The sequence below is a fragment of the Stegodyphus dumicola genome, chromosome 10 (genome assembly GCF_044657685.1).
Source record: "Stegodyphus dumicola isolate Sdum_Otavi_A_Nest chromosome 10, ASM4465768v1".
Classification (NCBI taxonomy): Eukaryota; Metazoa; Arthropoda; class Arachnida; order Araneae; family Eresidae; genus Stegodyphus; species Stegodyphus dumicola.
Window position 1 is genome coordinate 147,241,786 of NC_140777.1, and position 27,100 is coordinate 147,268,885.

Sequence of the window (27,100 nt, forward strand, 5' to 3'; positions counted from 1 at the left end):
ATTGAATCCTTAATTTCTTATTGATATTCCTACATTAAATTGAAAACTGCACTCATACGTGAGCAGTTACCAATGTAATTTATATGTAGTGTTTTAAATTATATGCCTACTCATCTTTTTTGCAACAGTTTCATTTTTTATTATTAATACACATTTTGAATGCCTTTTATGCATTTACTTAACTTTGTATTTCTTAAAGGTTGCAACTTTATGTGTTGTTAATTTGTATTTGAAATTGTTTATGTTAAGTTAAATTGAACTTTATATATTTATATATATATATATATGAACCATATCCATTTTATATGGTTCAGAGGTTAGTCAAAATGGTTTAAAGGAATGAAACATGTATTCGGAACTCATTAATCAACTTGGTTTAAGGCTTCAAAACACTTTTCCCTTGACAAACTCTGTTTGAATTCTTAAACAATAGAAATTAATAATTTTTGGGGGGCAGTATTTATTTTGTTATGCATCATGTTTTGAAATTTTTAAGGTATTTTCTCTTTTCTCATTTCAATTTTCAATTTACGATTTCGTTTTTGAAAGTTTCATTAATTTGTGTTTATTCAGTATGTTAACTTTTACTGAGAAAGGAAAGGTTAGACCTTCATATCTCAGAAACAGAATTTTATTCATTTTCATTCCAACCTTCCTTTACTTTTTGATTTTGCATATATGATATGTAAGAAATAAAAATATGATGGAACTCTATTCACAAATAAAATTTAATTAGAAGAATTGAAAATAGACCTATAAATTTCTAATTTTCAATTAAAACACTACAGTGTTCAAGTCATCTGTATTTTTCCTGCAGTAACTGCATTGCTAAAACTCTTGCCCAATTGCTGTGCCGAATTAAAACAAAGTGCTCTGAGATTATAAATGCTACTGCAACTATTACACACTCGCTTTTGCTGATTATGCTTGCTAGCTAAAGGATGTGTCTCTTGCATGGTTCCTTCAGTTCATTATTAAAAATTTAATGCATCATAATTAAAATTGATGGGTGCAGATTGTCCCCATTGTGCAGTGCCGTGCCATTGAGTAATCAATAAGTAATAAAGATATGTTTGGATGATCAATGTGGAATTTTGTAATTCTTCCAAACGTTTCTGGCATCTTCTACTACATAATCAGTATTTCAGTAACCTTCTAATGTCAGTCCACTTGCAACTTCAGAATAATTGGTGTTTTCCCACTCAAGCATTCATATATTTTCACATGTTGTTTTACATGTTTTTGGACTCGATTCACTTAAATTGAGAATTATTATTTGATTTTTTAAGCATTTCTCCTACTTAATTAATTAATTTATTTATTAATTGGATGCTATAATTTTTTTAAAAAGTGTTTGGCACGTCCTCTAGGGCTTGAAAATTTACATGCTTTTGTTTTTGTATATTTTAGTTTGTTTATACTTGCAGATTTTGTTTTTGGACTCAGTCTGCTTATAATAATATTCTGTAATGTTTTTGATGCTATCCCAAGTAGCACAGCAATGTCGTAACGACGTTGCAAACTCATCGCGGATGTCATTGCAAAAACGTTGCAATATGTCATCTTTAAGATGCCCAGATGTCCGCGAACATCCACTGTTTTACAACTGTTGCAAAGACGTCTTTATTACGTCTTTGCAGATGAGATTTTTGTCGCATAGACGTCGTTATTGTGTCTTTTGCAGGTGATATTTTGGTTGTGAAAGCATCGTATTACGACGTCTTAAAGACGCCTAAATGCTCTCAAAATTCCACCTTTTTGCAACAGTTGGGAAAATGTCGTTATTATGTCCTTTTGTTACATATTGATTTATGCAGAAAAATAAGCTTAATAATTAATATATTTTTCTTCTTTTTTAAAATTTTGTTGTCCTTGTATTTATCTAAGTTTAAATATTTTATCCTTTCCTGAAAACCAGAAGATAATATATTTTTTTCTCTTTAGACTAAACATGCATAATTAATAATAGCCTTAATTATTTTCAGTACTTTAAACTATAGTTTTAAAATTTCTCTTTAGACTAAATATGCATAATTAATAAAAAGCCTTAATTATTTTCAGCACTTTAAACTATATTTTTCAAATAACTTAAATTCTAAGTTATGATTATTTAAGATTTCATAATTTTTTTCCCTTAAGTGAGAGTAATTATGAAAGTGGTTATTATAAATATATAACATTAATAGTAGGTTTTAAGTAAATAAAGATACATATGTGAGTAAAAAAAAAGAAAGTTTCTGATAACAGCATTATCACATTTATTTCTGTTAAATCTCAGAGACATTGAAAATTGCCCCTGTCATGATAAATTAGGAAGTGGTTCTTAAGGTAACATAATCAATATTTTACCTGAACACAAGTATAAATTTATTCTTGTTTCACAGTAAAAAATATAACCATTAACATCTATATCTCCAAGATATGCAAATGAAAGACAGTATAAAGTAGTTAATAAATGTGATCAAAAATATACCTAAATCTGCTAATAATTTTCCATATTCATATCTAAAATGAAATAATAACCTAACAAACAACATCACTATTTAGACAGCACTATTTAAAAAAAAAACATTAAGTAGTAGTGTTTGAAAGTAAATAGCAGAAGGAAGGTAACAGAACTAAAACTTCCAATTAATAAAAAAACATTTGTATTTTTTAAATAGTAAGTAATTAAAAGTGCAATAATTATGGATTGCAGTATTTACTAGTAATGCTGATGTTTCTTAACACCATTTCTTTCAATCATATGTTAATGTATTTACTTATTTTTAGTTTTTACATTTTAGAATAGTGGTAGATTAAAATGATTATTTCATGCACTTTTTATAATCAATAACTTTCCTTTTGTTACTGTACAGAAATAATTTAAATAACATAGTATATGATAGTAAGCTAAGTACGTTAAAGAGCACACGATGAAATTTTTGTTTCTATTGCTTATAAATTTCTTTGTTATCACAATCACATAAAAAGTAAGTGAAGAAAATATAATATAATTAAATTTAATAAAAAATAAAACCTAATTTCCAACATTCATTTATTGAGATAATCTAATAAACATACATAACGGCAATATTTAAAAAAACGCAAATTACACAGTGTTTGGAAGAATAGATACCAAACGAAAAGTAATAAAACTGCAATTTTCAATCAATAAAAAATACTTAGTGTTTTTTAATATTACACAATTAAATATCACATAATTACAGATTAGGATATTTCATAGAAATACTAATGTTTCCTTAACACTAGTTTTTCGATCATACATTTCATACGCTGTTTAAAATCATTAACCTTTTCTGCATACTGTACAAAAGACAATATACTATAGAATGTGCATTATTATTAATTTTAATAATTAATTAATTGCTTATATTATATGTATATCTAATTCATCTTCAGCAGTCATATTAAGTACTGGTACCAGTCCAATAATGTCCTCGTATTTTGAAAATAATGAACATACCATAACAGCTTGAATTGTTATGGCTTCTGTATTGATTGCATTTTCAGCACAACCAGAAAGTGGCTTACCATTATATGATATTTTTGGTTTTATATGAATTAATTCTGAAAGTCAACAGGACATTAAAACCGAAGCACAAAGCTAGTAAATTTATCCAAATATTGCACTGCTGGGCACCACAGTGATTGGAGACAGACACTTTTTCCACAGAGACACTATTTCACAAATACTATATTCCACAGACCACAGAGATACTATTTCACGAACACTAGATTCATGATTAGCATTTCTTGTAGAGCAGATTTTCACATACAAAATAAGCACAAATTCAGCATTCTTACAATAATTTCACTCGCTGAAGGCAGTTGAAGCAAGTAGATACAGAACAATAAGAAGTTTCAAAATGCGTTTTTTGATTGAAAGTGCATTACATTTACTTTTAATATAAGGAATATTATTTATATCAGTCATTGCTTGATTCAATTTCAAACCTGAAGTAAGTCTTTTCAAACGCCTTACAGATGACATCTTTACCAAACTACTTGAAAGAAATGCTAGAATCTGAATTAATTGTGCAGTTTCTTGTTCGAATTTGGCAGTTCGCCAAAGCGCGCACATCTCGAGATGTTCGTTTATGTAAGCATCCAGTAAATAATGTACAGGTTTGCTTCTCCTGACTGTCGATGAATTTTCCATCATATATATTAGACAGCCGTGAATTCGTCCTTGCTTCAAAAATAAGGAATAAAAACATATTTCGGTAGTGAAATAATTGCTAACATGTGATTTGCATTGATTTCGGAAATATGATTTTTTAAAGTATATAAAATGCATAACTTAATACTTTACTTTATAGATTACTTTCATTTTTAAATATTTTGCTATAATATTTATAAAAAAATATTTTAAGTATTAATTATTTTAACAAAATTTTAAACAATTATTTTGCATGTATTTTTAGTAATAATTAAATTCAATAAATCTAAAGTATTTATATTAAATTTACATTTCATTAGATGAATCTACCATAGATTAATATATTTAGGTGAAATAAAGTAATGAAACATCGCAAAGTAAATCTTATGCGGACTTCAGATTCTTGAAATGGCAGATTTAGTGTCTTTTCATTCTAAAAATAATGCTGATGAACTAAAAAAAAATGCTAAAACGACCACATCTAAAAGGGGTCATATCATGACGTTTCAGCAATGTTGGCAAATTACCAAGATGCAACGGCAAATACTTTGCGTCTTCGCAACGTTGTAAAGACGTCATAAAAGTTACCATGACCACTTTGCAACCTCTCGGACCAGTTTGCAACGTTGTGTGCTACTTGGGATTATTTTGCAGTTGTTTACACTGCTTACTTCAGCCTGTTGGGGTTGGACTGAAAAAGTCACAAATTACTTTAATTTGTGTGTCTGCTGGTTCAGAAACAGGCTAATTTATTTATTTGTTTCATTGCACCAATCTATTAATGACAAAGTTGTGAAAGATGTAAATTTCGTATTTCATTTTTGGTCTTGTCATGTCCCTTTCTTTTTTATTGCTTTTGCATATATTTGTTCTGAGTTGAATATGGGATGGATTTTAAATGTGTTATTTTTAGTTTGTTTTGCTATATATATGTAATGTATTCAGGAGCAGAAATTTGAATGGCGTTGAAGTGTTGATCTATAATGACTAGGAAATCGGACTCAAAGTCAGATTAAATCTTGAGTTTTATTTTCAGCAACATGTTGCGGCTACACACAGTTGGCACATTAAATGCGCCTGTTCCATAGGGCTTACATTTTTGATAACTTCATAGCAAGAAAGCAGCAGCAGACAGACAGCAGTGTAGCTAGGCCAAAGTGTGGAAAGCAAGTGTTTTATGTTCAGGATGAAATCTTAAGTCAAACTGAGTTAGTTTTGGTTTTCAAAGCATTTTGATTGGATAGTTAATATTGCTGTAAAATTATTATTGGCTACTTGAGTTTTAGTTCAATTTACATCACCAGAATTATGTAAGAGTCATACGACATAGATTTTTCTCGAAATGACACAGTGCAAATAGATGTTGCTATTTTTAGAATAAAGAAGGGAAATTAATTTATGCTGCTAATTTAATCTTTTACATGTTCTTTATTTTTTTACATATTCCCCCCCCCCTTCAAGAAGAATTTTTTAAATAAATTTTTAATTTTTAGAGTCCTATTGAATTTTTCAGCATTTCAGCCCAAAAGTCTTTTTGTTTGAGAGTTCACATAATCATAATTCTTCAGGTAAGGTTCTTGTTATCACAGGATATCACAAAATAAAACTTTTACATAACCATTACTTATAATTAAATGTAGCGCACATAAATATTTATGATACTAATTTCCATACTGATAAATTATATTTTAACACCATAAATATAATAGGAGTAACAGTTTCAGAAATTATGTTTCACCGTTATTATCTTTCATTTACAATTCCTGACTTTAGCAAACTGGAAGGCCTCGCAATACTTCTAAACAAACATATCCATCAATAGGGCTGTCCTCTTGAGCTAACCAGTGTGTTCTCTGCACTGGTGGCCCAGGGTGCCTAGGCAGTTACTTGAAAAATTCTCTGTTCCTTGCATAAGGTAACTGGCCTTTGAGAACTACACTAATACATTTCACAATAAAAAAAAAGTATAATAATATAAAATATTACACACACTCATAAAATGAGAGCCTCTAACATTATCTTACATGAAGAGGATAAAAGGAACAACTGTAAAGAGGTAATAACAGGACTCTGATTCAGAACCAGTACTCCCTCAACATACTCTATACTTAACACACAATCACCCATAAATTTTATCATGCATTTACCATAATTTCATATTACTTATCTGTACTAATTTCACACATTTTTTACATCTACTTCACTTTTAGAATAATTATAAAATTCATATTCAAAATTTTCAACAAAATTTCAAAAATATAAAAACTTATTTTAATACCCTTCCCTAAAAATAATTAAAAGTTTAAGAATTCTTTACTTGCTTTACTAATTTATTAGAATTCAAATTTTTAATATTATTAAATTATATTTCTTTATAACACAGTTTTCATTTTTAATGTCCAATTTATTCAGAAAAAAAAATATCAGTTCCCAATTTAGATTCAGTTGCGCAAAAGCAGAAGCGAAAAATAGTTTTCTGGCACCTACTTTAAGTGTAAATTTAATCCCATAACTGTGAATTTATTCGCATAAGAGCCGAATCAAGATATGCAGGTTGATGACCTTGAAAGCACTGGAATGATTTGAAACATTAGCACTCGGAAAACATTCGTTATTTTACTGTAAACAAACGCTGAGTTAATTTTTAAAGGCTGGTACTAGATTTCATTTTTAAGTACTCACAGCAAATCTATTATTCGATTTTTTTTTTCCATATTTTTATATTGCTGTTGAATTACGTTGCACTTATTAAATCAGCACATATGCTGGATTAAATTTTGAAGCATGAATTTTGACTTTAAATACACTTGTTTTGGAACAATTCAGTGTAGTTGACTTGCTGATACTAGGTTGCGCACATAGGTTGACAAAGCCGTACATATATTGAAGATACAGGCATTAATTAACTAATTCGCTTTCACAGTCGTAGCCACAATTTCGATGATAACACTTCTGTGAAGCACAGGTACACTTTGATGATTTAAAGCACTTTTTTTTCCCCTAAATATACAATAGTGATAGTCGTACACTTTGTTTTCACTGATGTTAGCACTTTTGGACTTGCAGATACTCAATATCTATTATGAATTTCCGTTACACATAGAAGTTTGAGGAGATGGTTGGTTATTGCAGACATTTCTACTGGAATTTCAACACACAGGACATGTATCCTGTCAACTCAATTGTAATATATTCAAGAGCAGGAATTAGGACGGCATAGAAGTGTTGATCCATGATGACTAGGAAATTTGAGGCAAAGGCAGATTAAATCTTCAGTTTTATTTTTAGCAACATGTTGCTAAAAGTTTTTTCACTCAAGTCAGCACATTAAATGTGCCTGTTCCAAACAGCTTACATTTTTGATAACTTTGTAGCAAGAAATCAGCAGCAGACAGACAGAAGTCTAGCTAAGTGTAAAAAGCAAGTGCTATGTTCAGGATGAAATCTCAAGTCAAACTGAGTTAGTTTTGGTTCTCAAAGCATTTTGATTTTATAGTTAATATTACTGTAAAATTATTATTGGCTTCTTTAGTTCAGTTTACATCACCAGAATTACACAAGAGTCATACAACATAAATTTTTGTCGAAATGATGCAGTGCAAATAGATGTTGCTATTTTTAGAATAGAGAAGGGAACTTAATTTACACTGCTAATTTAATCTTTTACATATTCTTTATTTTCCTTACATATATATTAATTTATGACTGTATTTGCTTTTAGATTATACTGATGGCTATAGTGATATCTTGCATGTGTCGCTCCAATGATTATGATGAAGATGATGCAGATGAAGATGAAGAAGATCCCCACCTTAAAAAAGATGAAGAATATTTGCATGATTGTATGACTCCTTAATGTATTTTTTTGCTTTTCCGCAGCATTTTTTTTTTTCAAACACGTAGTACCATATTTTTGAAAACTTTTAAAAAATTATATCTTTATTGAATTTGCATTATAAATGTTGAATAATATCTAATAATAATCATATCAAATTTCTTTGTAATATTAGTCCTGAAAACAGATTTTATGTGTAACTTCTGTATCTTAAAGAGATGAAAAAAAAAATATTTTGTTTAAAATTAAAAACTTTTCTAACCTTTTTCTTGGTAATGAATGATAATTAAATTATATGCATTTCTGTTAGCATTATATGCTATTGTGTGAGTATAAGATAAGATATTAACTTTAATTTGTAATAACCCTTGAAGTCCATTTTATAATATGGATATTTTTCTTTTCTATCCTAAAAATAGTAACATCTTGATAATAAATCTCTCTGAGTATTCTAATTGCAAAATTAATCCTTGGCATAAATTCTTGTATAACACTCATGATGCATGCGCTTTTATAATGCAAAAATTTTTTCAGACAATAGTAGAATTTTACAAATCAAATCTTTAATAAAACCTTAACAGTATTATACTTAATATATCTTCATACTGTGGTATGTGCACTATTCTCTTGCTTCCTGTCCTGCTAGCATCTAAAGTGTGAAAAAATACAAATGTAATTGTTCAAGAACAGGCATGCAGATTGCATGTGTGATCATACTCAGAGACATATTCATCATAATTGAAACTAGTTTCAAAATATTCTGAGGAGGCATTTATAGATTTCTCCCTAAAAATGATCCAAAATTTTAAAAGGAAATACTTTGGCCAGTTTTTGTTGCATGGGAGTCCAACATCTTATGCTTTATGTTTTAGAACAAGCATAAACTTTCACTAACCATAAGTACAAGTTCCCGTGTAAAATGGTATAAAAAGATAAATTTTATAATTTTTACAAAATTAATTGTTTTGCTAATTTAAAAATGCCAAAATTTGAATACTTTCCTCATTTAAAACATTCTTGTAATTTGAAATATATTTACAACCAACAATTGGGAAAATAAAGACCATGTAAGGATTTCCATGAATGCAGTGTATATTGCATATATTGTACCTTTGTTCAATAATGAGAAGCACAAGAAATATAAAGAAGCGTAGATCTTGCATCATTGGCGCATACTTGTAAGCAAGAAAATAACACATTTCTGCTGCTTAATGTTATGAAAGAAGGTGCTTTTAAGCATGACTACTGATAAGCTGATATTAATAAATAAAACTTTTGGAGAATGCATGACCATTATTAAATTAGATATTATTTTGTAGAAGATTTTATGTATAAAATAGGAAATTCCAAATATGAAATGTAACTACACCCAGTATTATAAAAACTAGTTTTTCTGGGCTCCCTAGACACTTTTGCAAGTGGGAAGTTCACTGGCATATTAAAAAAACAATTAATAATAATAATAATAACCTTCTGAAAAGAGCTTTACTTATGTGTATAAGGAACTTGAAACAACTCTTAATTCATGCAAAATTTTCTAACAGTCAATATTCATGGAAAAATTTCAATTAAAGACTAAAATTTGCAGTTTAAAATTACCAACACCTCTTTTTTTCCCCCTCTATTTTTTTTAGTTCTAAAATTTGGTATAGCCATATAATTCGTTATTTTAATAATTGAAATTGCTGGATAAGAGGAAACAGTTTAAGTACCTTAGAATAATGCAATTATGTATAGTAATTATATTGCTTAAATATTAAATACACAATACATATAATTACCATGTATATAAACTGCATAATTAGCACTAAATCCACTATACTAGTAGTTACTGGTATGCCTAAGAACAAATAGGTAACCATATATCACTGACAGTGCCACTGGGCCCAGCTAACCATATTTCAATTTCAAGAATTCTGCATGAAGAGATAAAAAACTAAAGATCCTCTTTCTCAGAATTAATGCAGGGCAAAATAAATATCCACTTATATTTTTAGTTCTAAAAATTTAGCTTAAAATGTAGGAAAGGTCAAATAATCCTTTCTCATCTACACTTAGTTTGATTGAAAAAAAATGTTGTGGGGGGGGGGAAACTGAACTCAAATGTATTTTATTAAATCATATTGAGAAAATGAACCTCATGATTAGTTTTTTCCCTTCTCTCACTGAAATATATTTCTATATTTTCATATTAGATGCAGATTTGCTTCAACTAAAATCATTTGATGTTAGTAAATACCCCCTGCCTTCTTCTTATTACTTTTATCCAAAGGATTTCATAAACTCAAAAGAGTTGAGAATCTTTGTAGGATTCGGATTGCAATCCGTGAAAATTTATGATCTATTCTATTCATTAAGTGTAGGCCACATGCCATGAAAGTAAATATAGCAATTTGTGACATATTCAAGCATTTGAAAAAAGGCATATCACTGCACATCATTATCATGTATTTTTAATTTTTATGCTGTAGATAAACGTACCAAGAAGGGAGTTGTTTATCAGCCAGTGGATCTAGAAGCACTTGAAGAAGCTCGCAAGGAAAGGGAAAAAGAACTAAAAATGTACAGTGTCATTCAAGAAATTTCTGCCTATTTCCTTTTCCTCTGGGTAATTATGATACTGAGTTATGGTAATAGAGATCCAAATAATTTCTACTTGAGAGAAGCTTTGGTCAATGGATTTATTAAACCAGGAGATCTGTGGGTGGAATTCAACAATGTGAGTATGCATTGAAACTATAGATTTAATTCAGTTCGGTGTTATTTTTGTATGTTTATGAAATTAAAGCATACAGTGGAACCTCGCTTAAAGAGCATAATTTGTTCCAAAATCTTTCTTGTAATATGAAATATTATTTTTCCGTGGGAATCAATGTAAAATTAAATAATGCATTCCATTCTGAAATATATACATATATATACTCAAGTAAATTTATGATACTGTAATTTATTATTTATAATAAATCCTCTTTTGCTAGAAATTGCCTAAAGGCAAGTTTTTACAGAACATTTCAAAATTTTGGAGAAAATTAATTGAGTCTTATTGTTTAATAAACTAGTCTATTGCCTTATTAGGGTGTTGCTTTTCAAGCTACAATGCAACAGTTTCTTATTATTTCAGCATCTCCTATATTTCACTGGAAAGCTGCTGCTTTGCTGAGTCTGTTATTGCCTCCTTTCCTGAAGAAATTTTTTCCACAATTTCTTGCTGTGACACAAAATGCAGCTGAATTGACTCGTCTGTTGTCAGCTGCTGGCTGTGCTCTTCCATTAGCTAGTCAATGTTGTTGCTATATCTACCTTTAGCCCTGTAATCTTGGCATTAGTCACAATCTCTTTTATTACGGGCAGCCTCTACTCAAGATGCAAGCAGGATCTTGAATGTAATGCCGCTATGTGTCCACATTACTCATTCTATTTTGTCAAACATCGCTCGTTAAAGAGAGTCTTTTTTTTTTTTTTTTTTTTTTTTTTTTTTTTTTTTTTTTTTTTTAACATTTTGTTTTGCTTTTTACTCAAATTATTCAGGGGTGCTCGTTAGGTGATGTTTAATTATGTTACAGAAATATAGTAAATAATGTGTTTGTTAGAAGTGTTTGTATATACCTGTGTCCATAAAAGTCCTTATCTGGCCTTTATTATCATGATCATTTGTCATAGACATATATTTCCAGTTTTAAAAATATTTTAAATGATGCAAATATTCAAGTTTTGGCTATTTTAAATTTCAAAAAAATTCAGTCTTGTAAAAATCAGAAAATCTAACTTTCTAAATGGTCCTTGGTCCCTATAATTACACTTAGTAAGAATTTAAACTCTTTTTGTGGTCGGAAGCCATGATGATTTATGGTCTGCAGTTGTGTGACGCTTTTGGTGTTTTAGCGGAGGTTTACGCATGGGAAGATCTATGGGTTGAGTCTGCTGTGTGAGATGCTACATTGGCTGCAGAGAAAGAACTTGAAACTTTGACATGGGAATGGTACCGTCTACCACTAAGGCAAAAGAGCTTTTATGTGCTAGATTCAAGAATTCTGGCTCTTTCATATTTGTGAGCACTGAGTGGCTCCACAAATGCTACATGAAGATATGAAATTTATGTGTGTGGTCCCCCACAAGTCTTAGTGTATAAGTTGTGAGGCAACAGGCTCTGACATTGCAGAAGCAATAATTCGTTCAGTTACAGCTCCACTTGACATTACAAGAATCATAACTTAATTTCCATTGTCAATGGATTTTAATGATCTGCACTATGTCTGTCACCAAAGCTTCTCGATTTCAGGCAAGGTGATGAACCAGTGATCCTGTTTATTCCTCTGATATCGTTGCAACTATAATGAATCAGAGAATGTAAAACATGATTGAAAGACTAATTCAGTCCCCAGGCTATTTTAAGTGTTTAGGTAAGACATAATGCTCTTAAACTCTCAAGTATAGAGAAACTTGCTGCTTGCAAGATTCTCACATAATGAGGATAATAACTCACAATTTTTATCTACCTATGCATTAAATATTAATTGTCATTATTTTATCAATAATAAAGTTTCTAGTATATTTATAATAAATTTGTTTTTAGTTCTATATGCAGTGAGTAACACACAACCTAAATAATTTGTAAACCAGTCAGTTACCAATCTTTCAATCTTTACAAGGAGTTGCCATATCAGCACAGCGTACCATCATTACCGCAGTGTTGACCAAGGACTGACAACTGTATTAACAAACTAAACTATCTGCAACTATTCCAGTAACTAAATTACAATTTGTCTCACCTGCAACTTTAAATAATTGCTGAGTCATCTTCAACTGCATAGTGAAACTCTTTAACTTCTTTAAATTAATTTTGTTTCATGATTGTTAAAACGTGTTTAGCTTTTTTCTTTCATAATGTATTTTTAATTTTAATTTATATTCAATAAATTTACATATTGTACACAATTTTAAATCATAAGTGCTGATCAGAAAGTATCTACTACTTTCTATAGTTAAATCAGTGTAAAAACATCATTATTTTCATAAATTTAACTGCCGCATACATAAAACAATGCTTACTTTTATGCAATAATAAAGCATTATTTATTTTCCATTAACATTTGCTCTCTTTTTAATGTCAGATACTTTCAATGCAGATTATATTTTGGGAATAGTTATTTCAGATACTTACTGAGGTGGGGGGGGGGGGAAATGAACTATCTGGTTAGTGTTGTGTAACATTTTTTACAAAATTCGTTTTACTGGATGAATACTATGATTTTGACTAAACACTTAGTAATGAATTAGGATGGTAAAAATTTCTTTTCATCATTCAAGCAGTAACATAATAAAAATCCTTGCTTTAAGAAAATTTGCATTATTTTCATCAAAATAACTCGCAATTCAGCAAAAGACTCACCACTTGGGATTTTCCATATGCATTATGTGAAGACAAGTCCATTTCCGGTAAAGAGCTCTCTACGAAGACAACTCTTCTGCTAGGCTCATAGTTCCCATGTGCTCCTGTAATTAATCAAAACCCAATCTTCCTCAAAAATAGAGAGCCCAATCAAAAATATGATACTTTAATTAAAATTCCAAATCAGAGTCTTTGTCTTGTAAATTATTATGGTATTATTTCTTTATTCCTGCAGTAAATGTAATGAAGCTTTTTCTGTTCAGGCTATGTTACATGATCGACCGTGAGCTACCAGTATGTCACCTCAATGTTCTCGATAGCTTATGTAAAATAACGTTTATGCGAGTTTTTTAAGTTAATATTAAAAACCAATATAATAAATACATAGTTAAATAACAAATTATTGAGTCAGTTCATAAATCCGTGTGATTTTTTGGTAAATTTTTAAATAATATAAAAAAAACACAATTTAACATTTTAATCAATTATATATTTTTCTCCATTATCTACAATGTCTTGCCATCTTACAGGCAGCTTTTGTATGCCATTGCTGTAGAAAGACTCTGGTTTTGATGCAAAAAACTTGAAAGTTCATTGTGTACATCCTATTTAGAATTTAATTTTTTCCCATTAAGAAATTTTGTAATTCACGAAATAAGTAAATATCACTTGGTGCAATATCTGGGGAGTAAGCAGGATGTGGCAAAAGCCCCATATTAAATTCACTAATTTTTTGCAGCGTTGTTGCGGTCTAGCGTTATCATGATGAAACAACACTTTCTTGATATTCACCAATTGTGGGCGTTTTTTGATCAACTCTGAGTTTAGACGACAAAGTTTTTCATTATAAACTTCTGAATTAATCGCTTGATTTGGTTCTAACAGTTCAAAACTTCCTGAATGTGATTCATCATCAATGCTGCTTTTTTCAATTTTAAAATTTTTAAACCATTTCTGGGCAGTTCTTACACTAACAGTGTGTTCACCATGTACACTATTAATTTTTATCACTGGAAACCTGGCAGATTCAACACACAAAAACAAAAAATGTAGCACAGCATGTTTGTACTGATTATCTATACTCACCTTCTATGGATACTAAAATGCATTTGATATTTACAAAAGTTGGTGATGAACTGAATAATATGTTAGTCAAACGATGACAAGTTTCAACAAGTTCAAAATTGTATTGTTTTAGTAAATGCGTCATAGTGAATTCCATGCATACTCTTAATGCGCACAAACTTATGGACTGACCCGATATAATTTGCAAGTCATGTGATGAATACCACCGTCACAATATACTGCCTTAAAACTGAAACTGAGCTGTATTGGTAGTTATCCAAAACTAAAGTGAAAAGCTCTTCAGCTGTATCATAGAAGATTTCATCAGATACAAAGCATTGTCTTTAAGAATACTACTTAAATTGCAGCATGTGCTTGAATTTTTGCCTCAACAGAAAGTTGCCTCTTTGACATTTTAAAAGTATTCATCATTATAATATAACACATAAATTGTTAATAACTGATTTAAACAAGCATTGTATTATTCTAATTTGTTTTGTAAAGTCATAAAAATGCTTTAAATAGGTAGGTAGTTATCGAATAACTTAAAATTTTAGAATATTGCACTTGTTTATTTAGTTATAATCATATAAATGCATAATAATACAATGTAAAATAGCTTTATTAATGCTATATTGCTATTTAGAATATTTTATGCAAAGAAGTAAGAAAAATTCAAAGACAGACTATCTTAACCTGCAGAAAAACATAGAACTATCTTTTGAACTAACTCAGTAGCGGGTGCTATTGAGGGATGGTGTCATTGCAGATGCGCTCAAGAAGAGAATACTGTTAACTCCGCTGTTCCTCCTCCCTTGGTAATTTACAATTAGACTGCAAGTGATCAGTATTCCGAGGGGTGACCCATTTGTTAGGGGCCAGATAGAATTGATTTGGAAGAGAATAAATCATGAGAGGAAGGTTGATGGGAAACTCGACAATGAGTTTCCGGCGATGGGAGAAGGAATTCTTGGGGAAAATACTATTGCCACGAGGTATTTTAACAGATATGTGTGAAAACAAAGAAAGAAGAGTTCAGCACTTCTTGACCACGACCCTGCCAATAAAGAAGGAAACATTTACCCACTGTCATTAATTCATTGCACTTCTTGGAGAACAAGCCTTTCACATGTGGGTGGGATCTTCTCTACCATCACAAGTTTCTTCAAAGTGGTTGTTTCTCAGAAAGAGAGAGGCAGGCATTCAGAAGTTAGAAATGATTTCTAGACAGACTTATTGTTAAAATAAATTTTTTGAAATCTAAAGAATTTTCTGCTGAAATTGTGGTTCAGTTATTTAAATGAAGCACTAGAGACCTCTCATTTAAGGGCTGGGGTGCACTTCGACTACAGTTAATATTTGTTTTAAAGAACTGAGATGTTCCTGAGCTGGGCTCTAATAGGATCCGGAGCAATTTGAATTCTGAACTTCTCATACTAAACACAACAACTTATTACTATATTTATCTGAAAAGGGGAGGGGGAGTTTCTTCAGTAATGCTGTAAAATCTAATCATTGAATTTCTTTCAGGTTAGCAGTGATGTTGGTTGATAACAGGTAATCATGATGCTGACTGTTATCAATAATAATTCTGTAGCAGAGCCATATATCCAGAATTCCATGGTACAGTACCTTCTGGTAGACATAATTGCAAAATAAAATTTATTTCTTTTTACTCCATAATTTTACACCTTTTTGTGCTATTTGTGTTAGCATGTATTGTAAATAAACTGAAATACATTTTTTTTTTTTGTAATGTTTACTGAGCTTTGGATCGCCTTGTGTGATTTACCTTTCTTTAATTGAGGATTTCTACATGGTGGGTTTTGGCAAACGTTGTCAGAGTGATAACCAGTGAAATATGGAAGCACTTCATTATTGAAAGAGGAAATACACTGCCAGCTGTTCAAAGCATCAAAGCCATCCCCATATGGTTCCAGTTGAATATATTCTCATATATTTCAGACCATTATTTTAATCAATTACTTTTCCCAATTGTTCTTTAACTGTTCACTACAATATATATATTTATATCTCAAAATAAAAGTCTAAAAATTGCAAATATCAAAAAATTGTTTTAGAGAAGTGTTATTTATAAATTCTTTGATGTTATGCTTGAAATAATAATCAAATACAAATTTTCTCTGTTAATGCCTGAAAGAGTTTAAACTTAAATTCTATAATAAAAAGGTATTAATTTTTAAACCTTCATTAAGGTGACCAAAACTATGATGCAGTTTAAAGTGAAACTAGATTATAATTTTATATCAAAGATAATAGGAAATATTGTGTTAAAAACTGGAATGGTTATTCACATCTTTTTTATTTATTTATTTATTTATTTATTTTTTTAATTTAGCTGAGCAGATACAATAAATACTCAGAGAGGGAATAACTTTTTATATCATTTGCTAACCAGTGAAGGCAGACATTAAATGTATACATTAAACTCTCTCTCTCCAATTTTTCTGAATGTATAAAATTTGCTATTCATCATGACTTGTTTTAAAATTCCAGGTTAATACAGAAAAGAAATTTTGGAATTGGACCTATACTGCATTAGTTCCTGAACTTTTTGCTGGTCGTTGGTATAATGACAGAGATCCACTAGGGTTACGATTATATTTAGATGACAGAAATAATTTAAAAATTGGATATGCTGTTTTAAGACAAGTGCGTATACAGCCACGTAAGTAGCAGTGTGGAAGTTCTCAGATAGCTTTGTATATTTTATTTCATAAAACACTGGTAGACCTTCAGAAATTTAAAATAGATATTTATTAAGATATGTGTAATAATAATATGATGTGTAAGAAACTAAAGCATTTTATCTCTATGAATTAAATATGAGGGTTTTTACAAAAATACATATTTAATGTTTTACAAACATTACATTACTTTTCATTGTAGTTACACAGCATATTATGGCATTTTACATATCAAGAAACAAGGTTTTATATGCCAGCAGATGTAGTAGTAGATGGCTGCCTGTGAGGTTAGCAAAAATGTTATGGCATTTTCGCTTTATCATCATCAAAATGCTGGCCTCTCAAGAACTGTTTCAAGTACAAGAATAGGTGAAAGTCACTTGGTGACATGTGAGGGCTATATAGCAGATTTTTTATTTATTTTATCCATAAGAATCAATGAGATCTTGTGTTGCACAAGTGTAATGCGGCTTGACATTATCATGTAGTAAAATGACACCATCATTAAGCAAGCTGCGTATCTTATTTTGAATGGCATGCCATAGATTTTTCAGTGTTGCACCATAAGCTGCAACATTGTCGGTTTTGTCCATGCATATGAAATCCACCTTTTCTGTCCCTGGAAATTATCCACATAATTTTGAATGTGGAAATGGTTCATATGAATTTCCACCAAGTAAATGAGGAGAATGCTTCATTACATTGATTGTTTTATAATCCATATCCCATTGCCAAAGACAGTGTAGTTCAACAGCTTATTCTCCTCGGTGTTGTATATCAGCTCAAAAAGACCAGCAAACAGCAGCAAAACATTTACCTTTGTTCTCTTTTGTAAGTATTTTGGTACCCATTATGCACACATTTTTTGGTAACCCAAATGTTCAGTAACAATTTCATATAGAATGGTATGTGAAACTTCAGAAAGCTCCAACAAAATCCTGGAGATCATGAAATGTCTATTCACACAAATTTTCGCCTTAACTTAATGAACCAATTTATCATTCACAGCAGATGGCCATCTGCTTCTCACTTCATCATGCACATATGTTCTGCCTAAGTTGAACAAATCTATCTTTTAATCGTTCCTTCACTCATAACCATATTGCTGTATACTTGACAGATTTGCCTATGGATTTCACACTGTTATGTATTCCTTGCATTCAAAATATTATTTATAGAATGTATTTTGCAATCAGAGAGGCCTTCCTAAGTCTTATACATCTTAGTGCAAGATTTATACATGTCAGTATTTCATGATATGGATTTTTCTGTTATGATATATTCTTTAGTCCTTGAAGCTAGGATAACGCACAGGCAAATTAGAACTCTCTGGTAGGTTAAAACCTTTTATATATATATATCTAATGATGGGCACTTGCCTTTTCGACACTGGCCACTCCTAATGCTAGAAGTGGTGGCCATTTTGTTGAGGAGGCACCTAATAGACGACCATTGTTGCCTCCAATGAAGGGATGGACAGTTACAACCATGCCTTCCCTGGAATTCGAATCTGGGTGCTTCATTATCGCATTCGACTCCCCTAACCACATTTACGCTGCAGAAGAGGCCTGCTGACCCTACAGCTATAAAATTTGCCCCACAGCATTACTCCCCTAACCACTATACCATATTGGTTGCTTTTTGTAAAAACTGGGGCATGCCACCACAACGAGTTCGCTGATATATCTATAGCATCTGGCATGCGTGAGATTTTGTCTGCTGGATTATTTTTCAAGGGTACATGACCCCATTTGAAGTTTTCAGTGAGCTTCTGAATGCTTGAAACCCTGTTGCTTACAAATGTCTTAAGTCGATGAGAAGACACATTTATTCACATAAGGACGATAATGGAGTCATACCATAAATACACTTAGTCAAATCGTAATTTCAAGGATTACAGAGTCCTAATAACTGGATGGGATAGAAGTAAGCACGCTGACAACTTACAACTGTGAATCGTCATTATCTTGATTTTAACAACCCGCGACTTACTGCACAAAAGATGACTGGATACAGGCTTTTCTTTTGAAATAGGTTGAATATAAACTGCAGCTCCATATGCAGTCTTTGAGCCATCAGCCAATCCGTAAATTAAAATTTTTTCTACATCGCTGCTTTACACACATTTCAGAATGCATACATCTTTGATTACGGGAATGACACAAAGTTGTGCCATTCAAGAGATAATAGTCCGGAAGATGGTTCATGCCAATGAATTTGAAGTAACTGTATGCTTTGCCTAAATATTTTAGCTCTGGTAATAATTAGTCCAACCAACCCCAGGAGGCTGTATATCCTTCAACAGTATTTGTCCGGTAAAAGTGGTGCCAGGTTCAGTGGATACTTTATAGGAGAAAAAATCACTATATGTGTTCCACTGCAGTGCTAAAGCTTTCACAATATTTTCTTCTGCTGAATGGTAAAAAAGCTATTTTATGAAGATATTTTGTGCATATCATAATTTTATTTTTCAGCATTTGTACAGGAAGATCATTTCCTGTTTTTATTGAGTGACTGACCATTTGGGTCATCCCAAGCGTAAAAATTTCTTACCAATTGCTCCAACTTATTTTTCTGTTCCACCTTTACATCCTGCCAATTCAAGGCTGAACGTTTTTCCCTATCAGCTTGTTCATCTTTAAATTCACCTTAGCTTTCTGAAAATTAACTTTCACGCTGGCAGACTATTCCCAGAATCGGATTAGCCATAAAACTTCTCACCTGCTCCCTCTCAAAAACATCTTTTGGTACTCATTTTTAACATGCGCATATAAAGTTCCTTTCTCTGCGCATTCACATTGCTTGCCTTGTGTCGCTACCACCTTCGTTCCTACTGTGTAAGGAACAGTCTGAAATTTTTCTTGAAAAGTTTTTCTACCAAAAAGCTATTTTAAGCCTATGTATCCAATAATGCATTTGCTGTTATGATATTTAAGAGGTAGCGTTTCCTATGGTGACCTTTTGTAGCTCTGCAACAGGATACAATAATAAAAAAAGAAGTTTCTAATTATTCCAAAAATGTTAACACTGAACTTCTCTCATCAAAAGTGGTGGGTGGCTTTATCAACGCTCACATAGTATCCATGATAAAACCAAAACTTTCCATCAGACTTTCTAATACCAGAGCAATATTAAATCTTGGGCGGGGTGCAAGCTAAAAGTGACTTTCTCTTGCTACATAGCTCATTATCAATTTGGTCTTCACTTATAAGTTAAGTGTTATTGGAATATTTGTCCTACAGCCTTACTAGACAGCTAGTGAGCTATCACTAGACTGTCAGTTGTCCTAGATTATCGGCGAAGCCGGTTTGGGCACACCTAGGGTTCGCCGTTTGATTTTAGGCAAGATTTCAAGGTAAAAATTTAAAACTAATATAGAATAAGGAGATTAGCATACAGCCAAAAACAATAACATAGAAATTTATTTTCAAACAATTCCTTTTATACCGTAAAAAAATCTGAAAGATTTCTTTGAAAAATGAGGGTCTTAAAAAATTAAACATGGCTAAAATATATTGGACTGGTTTGTGTTGAGTTGCCATCTACTATAAATAAAGAAGGTTCAGAGTAACCTATAGTAACCTATAAATCCTTTTTCATTAAATTTTTCTGTGCGTATAGAAGGAAATTTTTAGGTGTGTCCAGACTGGACACACTGTGCCGCAGGGGGTTAAGCATTGGTTGAAGATGATACCTTTCTAAAGGCTTCGAGTCGATAAGTTTTCTGCTGATAGGATATTGCTAAAAGACGATTCTAGTTATTTTTTGTTGATTCAATAAGATAATTATGACTTGAAGATAATTAAAACGCGGTGATTTTAATCGCTTGCTAGCTGATAGCCAGCTTAAACTAGGACAGTCTATTAAATTTGTGTGTTTTAAAAAGAGAAGGAGTGAGTGAGTCAGTAATCTGTTCCCTGTCATCCAAGGGCTATCTCATCCTTTGCATGTCAATGTTTATGATTACTATGCGATGAAGATTAATTATGAAAGATTCATATGCTGTTATCATGAATAAGCATTGAAATCTGAGGAGCACTGCTGAAAAGGAATTCTTAGCAGGCCAATTGGAAAGCAGCCAAAAAGTCCTACGTGCTGTACGCCGATGAGTTAAAATTCTTGATGGAATCCAATAAGCACGCGAGGATTAAAAAAAAAAAAAAAAATAAGGAACGGGGGAAAATGACTGGAAATAACATTGAACTCCATGTTTTAAGTACTATATTCTATGAAATGTATTTTGTTTAAGTCGATTTTTTTTTAAAACTTAGTATTTGTATTTTTGAAATCTCTAAATCTCTTAAAATCTATTTTATCATTTAAATAACTGTATTTACTGCTTCACTAAATGTATTATTTAATTTTCCTATCAGTAACTATGTTAATTATTTATTGTTACTCTTAATGTGTTATTAATGGTTTAACTTTATATAATTTAACTGATTGTGTTACATATCCTCATACCAGTCATACCTTGTCTTTGTGCTGTACTATATGTATTTGCAAAACTTATTATACCCTCACGTTGTGGAAGTCCGTGAAGAATATTTCAGTTTTATCAATCCATCTGTAACTTAGAAATATGTGGAAACTGTTCGTGTTTTCCTCACCTGCATTGCACCCTTCATCTATCCTGAGCTACTCACTCACTCAGTGTTCATCATGCATTTCCCCTCCAAACTCTGACTTTGGGGGGGGGGAAACTGAAAGACATCGGTTTACTTGTCCCTTTGCCAAAGATAGCTGTAGGGAACTCTGAAGCAAAGATAATTCCATTGGTGAGTTTACCTGGCTGATATGCTAACTGCCCCAGAGAATCGGCTGTTCCGTTTTCTGTGGAAAGAAAGGGAAAAAATATAATAGTCTGTTACTTAAGAATACGGACTTCTTTCCTTTTGGTTTGCTCGTAACAATGGAAACGGCTGCTGCCGAAGATGTCCAAGTCTTCTGATTTGTTAAAATCCCTTAATGGGGGTAATAATGACATGCTTTACGATTGTAAATAAAGGGAGGGTCATTGGGACTTTGAAGTGCTTATTCTAAAGTTTCAGAGTAATGGTATGAGCTAGATTTTCTTTGAGCTGTTGCACCAATCTGCACAACTTAACGGAAGGTACTGTGACAGTTCAAAGATATCGCAGTCCTGTAAGATGGTCAACTACAGTAGTGTATCTAGCATTTATTGTTGTGGATGATAATGTAGGTCCACATAAAGCAAATCTGACTAATGAGTACCTCGAGAATGAAGGCATGGCATTTTGGTTGATCTTAGCTCCATCGAAAATCTTTAGGATGTTCTTGGACGCGTTGTATTTGCCTGTGTACCTTATCCAGTTACTCTTAAAGAGCTAGAAATTGCCTTATTAGAGTTATTCCCCTTTGGTGCACATGAACATTTAATTGAAGGTATGGAATATCTCTGCAGAGTTTATGTAAACAGTCAGAGGTTTACGCATACCGTTTTAGCATAAATTTAATTTTTCTGCAGAGCTCGAAATGTTTTCAGATATCCAAAATATGGTGTCCTTGTATAAATGTTATAAATATTCCTAAGTATATTTTATTTACTGTAATATTTATTAATGAATATATAATTTACTTGCTATTATCACATACAATTTTAAGTCATTCAAAATATAAACTTTGATGTTTTATTTGATTTTCTATCACATATTTAACTGTTGGTTACATTTTTTTCTGTATATACAGGAAGTTGTAAAGTATCATGGCTAATAGAAGAGATCACACCAGAATGTGCGGGATTTGGCAGTGTTGCATTTGAAGATGGAACATTATACACGAAAGGCTGGAGAAAAGTAAATTCCACAGAGACTTTGGTACCACCAGAATACAAGTACTTAACAGCTTCTCAGTTGAAAGGCTATCCATTTTGGGGGCAAGTTGATTGGTATGGTGGGGGAGGATATGTTGTTCCTCTAGAAGCAGAGCGCGATAGTGATATAAAGGTGCTTCTTCAACGGTTAAAACGTCTAGAAAGAGAAGGTTGGATAGACAAGTACACTCGTGCGGTTTTTGTAGAGTTTGGGACTTATAATGCTCAAGTAAATCTCTTTTGCGCTATTACTATTTTGGCTGAATTTATTCCCGGTGGAGGCGTAATACCATATTACCACATCGATCCTCTTCGACTTTTGAATTACCACACTGGTTTTGGCTTTTTCCAAGCTGTCACTGAGATCGTCTTTGTAATATTCACTATTTTTTTCACAGTCAGAGAGCTGAGAAGAATGATTAGAGAAGGAAGAGAGTATTTTCGTCAATACTGGAACGTTGCTGAGTTTTTAAGTCTAATCGTGTCTTACACAGGCATTGCCAACCACGTTTATAAAATGTTTGTTATATCTGAAATCTTGCGGAAATTCACCGAAACTGAAGGAAGGGGCTACGTGAAGTTACAAGAAGCCGTATTACTGGATGAACTCTTTTGTTATCAAATAGGATTTGTAATGTCTATATCCACCCTGAAATTTCTGAAGTTGTTGCGTTTTAATAAACGTATCGGAATTCTGAGTAGCACTCTGAGAGTCTGTGCCGAAGAACTCCAGAGCTATTCTGTTTGCTTAATGGTAGTGTTCATGGCTTTTGTTATTTTGTTTTGGCTGCTTCTGGGCAGGTTTGTTCATGAGTTCTCAACTTTTGTATATTCTTTCGAATCCTGTATCAGTATGATGCTTAAAAAATTCAATTATGAAGATATGTATGCTGCGCAACCTATATTCACCCCTATAGCTTTTTTCACCTTTTCTTTGGCCACTGCTGTAGTGCTTATAAACATTTTGCTTAGCATTATCATTCGATCATTCGAAAATGTGAAGCGTGATGTAAGCTTGCAAAGTAACGAGTATGAAATTCTTGATTTCTTCATCAATCGGGTTAAGATGCTGACCGGTCTTGGAAAAGCCAAAGTTCGTCCTTTACCCAGCATGTATCGCGATAAAAAGAAGAAGCCGAAAGACACGGTAGCTTCATTTCCAGATAAAGTAGACAAGCTTGTAGATTTCATTAACGACTTTTATTTCGAAAACCAAGTTGACTTCAATAGCCGCGACTTTTTGCGAAAAATGAATTTGGATGTAGCTCGAAACAATAAAACTTTCGATAGAGAAAAGAAGAAAGCCAAGCCTGTCAAAGCTGTAAAGAGCAAAATACCAAAAAGCATTTCTGAACGCTTCGATGATTTCTAATAATTTTCCGTTTCTTTAAAAAGGATATGTTTGCATTTTTGTGTATTTGTTTGTAAGTCCTAATAAATTATGTTGTTAAGCATATGATATAAATAGATGGGCTTATTATTAATTTGCTGTATCTAACCTGATTTTCATGGGAATTAAAAACTGCTTGCTGGTGTCTTTTCTAATTATTTAAAATGCGTATTACTAATTATCTTCACTTTTTTTTAAAGTGAATTATATAAGCATTTTGTATTTTGTCTGTGTTTTAAATAAATTAACTCATCATCATTACTGTTATTATCCTATGTGTTTTATTCAAGATGTGTTGTCCATGTTGCTACCAGTTGGGTTATAGTTTTTTAAACAGTAATCCTGATGTTTCGCAGTATATTGGGTCGAGAAATACTGGTCTAGGAAAAGAAATGCTTATATAAAAGACCTTTCTACGGGAAATAATTTTTATTTTCTTTATTAATCCAGAGAAACACTGCAAAATTTTTGTACGGACAACAGGGCTTAATTTGTAAAATTACAGGAGCCCGAATCATATGGAAAGCCGTTGAATAAGATAAATAAAGTAATGAATAATGAAAGTAAATAAAATGAAAAGAAATAAATGAAAAGTTATTAAAACATTAAATTAATGATAATTAATTAAATGATAAATTTAAATATAGGAATTCTTCTGCGAAATTACAAACAGAGAAGTATTGGAGGGGGTTTGTTACTTCTATGTTTGGCGATACCCGTTCTATCGTTGGGAATGGTTTGGTTTGGTTTGGTTTGGTTAATTATGGCAAAGCGCACAAGGGCTATTTGCTTAAGGGTACGAATGCCTTCGTGGAGGACTTCTGAAGGTTCATATACGCGTTACGAATGGGAAAACCCACGAAAAGGCCCATGCAGCCAGCCCATTTGCCTGGAATAGAAACCAGGTTAAAACTACCAGTGTGCAGCGACTTTACCGCTTGGCCGCTGGTGGGCTCGTTGGAAATGGGAAAATCTCATATGCAAAATTCACCATCTTTATCAGCGATTCTAAACTGGGGATATGCGTACCACTGGTGGTATGCAAGAGAATAATAGATGGTACAAAAAGAAACAAAGTATTTTTAACTATTAAATTCAAACATTAAATACACCAACATCCTGTTTAATTTTTTCTCCTAACACTCGTAAATTTATGCGATCTGAGCCTGAATCAAAACTGGTACAAAGAAAACTGAGGCATAAGATAAAAGTTTTTATCGAATTTGTCAACCAGGATATTCAGATTGTGATGATGCCATGTATGCATACAAATGAATCAGTATGTTGGTCCGAGAGTCCCCGGTTTATTCGAGCCATGAAAAATCATACTTTTTACCAAGGCCTTCATCAATCGTCTTATGAGGTCATGTTTAGGTGCAAAGCTTCAAAGTGTCTGAGTACTTCAAGTCTGCCCAAAGTGGTTTTTGGTGACTCAATTACAAACCCTTTGAGAAAATCATACGAGAAATGGAGGATGCTGTGAGTACAGGAACGAAATTGTCAAACGAAAAACATCTCAAACGAAATTGCTGTCATGGCAGTGGAGACATCGAAAAATTCAGGTCGGTTGCCTGACAATAACAGTGCAAAAGGATTCTGTGTAGTGCGTGAAAAGAGTACATTTCAGCACATTCTTGTCGATCTTGTCGCAAACATTGTTCAAGTTAGTTTTTAAGCTCAAGGTGCTAAAATGCTTAAAAATTCAAAAGATAAAAATTTTTAGCAGCAACAATAGGAGATAATGTACACATCTCTATACCAGACATTCTGGTGATTGAAGAAGTGTCGTGAACATCTACCGGCTTTCTACAAGTTGGAAGCCAAATATGGTTTCCTCAAACAACTTTATTTCAGAAGCGAATTTTTAGTGAGAAACTGTTCACATTGGAATCCATGGGTGCAGAAAAAAAATTTGTGCAAACTGTTGCGTCTTCCTAATTACTGACGGATGGTTAGGACTACAGTTGATGAAATCACACCACTAAGTGCACAACAATAAGCCCACCAGCGGCCGAGCGGTAAAGTTCCTAAACACTGGTAGTTCGGTTCGAGATTCGAATTCTGCAAATGGGCTGGCTGCATAGGCGTTTTCGTGGTTTTCCTCACATGAATGTGTTAATGCGAGCCAGTTTCTTTTAGAAAGTCTTCCATGAAGGCATCCCTCCCTTCTGTGTAGTGGCTTACCACGGAACACATAAATAAATGCGCAGCAAATCTCTGAACATGTAGAAATAAGAAAATGTGAATTCAGTTTGTCCCAATAAGTGAGGGTAATAAATAAATTTAATATCATGCCTTTTTCTTTCGACTTCGGTCTCTCACACCAAGCCATTTTACGAACTGGCTGACAAAGGCTAGAAATCAAGAGAGAATCATCTATTTGATTTAAAGTTAGCGATATCAAACAATTAGCGAAAAGTGTGACTGATTCGCAAACTGGCTGATTTCCCCTTTGGGCTGTGATCTAAACAAAAGCATTATTTTTCTGTTTTTGAGCATATTTTTGTATATATTACTGATTTATAATTTATGAGACCAAATGGACTTGTTCTCTCAATTAATTATTGGAGATGCAGGTGAAATTTAAATAGGATTTTCGTACTAATTATAATATGGATTATTCTCCTTTTCCATATATATATTTTTAACTGCTGCGAGATTAATCGAGATTTTGGGTTAACCGTGAACGTTGTTGGTATTAAAAATATTAATCAGGTG

General features: G+C 32.1%; 1 protein-coding gene across 1 annotated transcript in view; it reads left to right on the top strand.

Annotated features, from left to right (window-relative positions):
* Nucleotides 1-24,649, top strand: part of LOC118197714 (uncharacterized) — a 232,343-nt gene extending 207,694 nt beyond the window's left edge. The window contains exons 41-44 of the mRNA XM_085825691.1: nucleotides 7,884-8,004; nucleotides 10,469-10,716; nucleotides 16,969-17,140; nucleotides 22,869-24,649. Coding sequence (XP_085681817.1) covers nucleotides 7,884-8,004; nucleotides 10,469-10,716; nucleotides 16,969-17,140; nucleotides 22,869-24,364 — 2,037 coding nt within the window. The 3' untranslated portion in view covers nucleotides 24,365-24,649. The remainder of the gene's footprint in view (nucleotides 1-7,883; nucleotides 8,005-10,468; nucleotides 10,717-16,968; nucleotides 17,141-22,868) is intronic.
* Nucleotides 24,650-27,100: the final 2,451 nt, after the last annotated feature.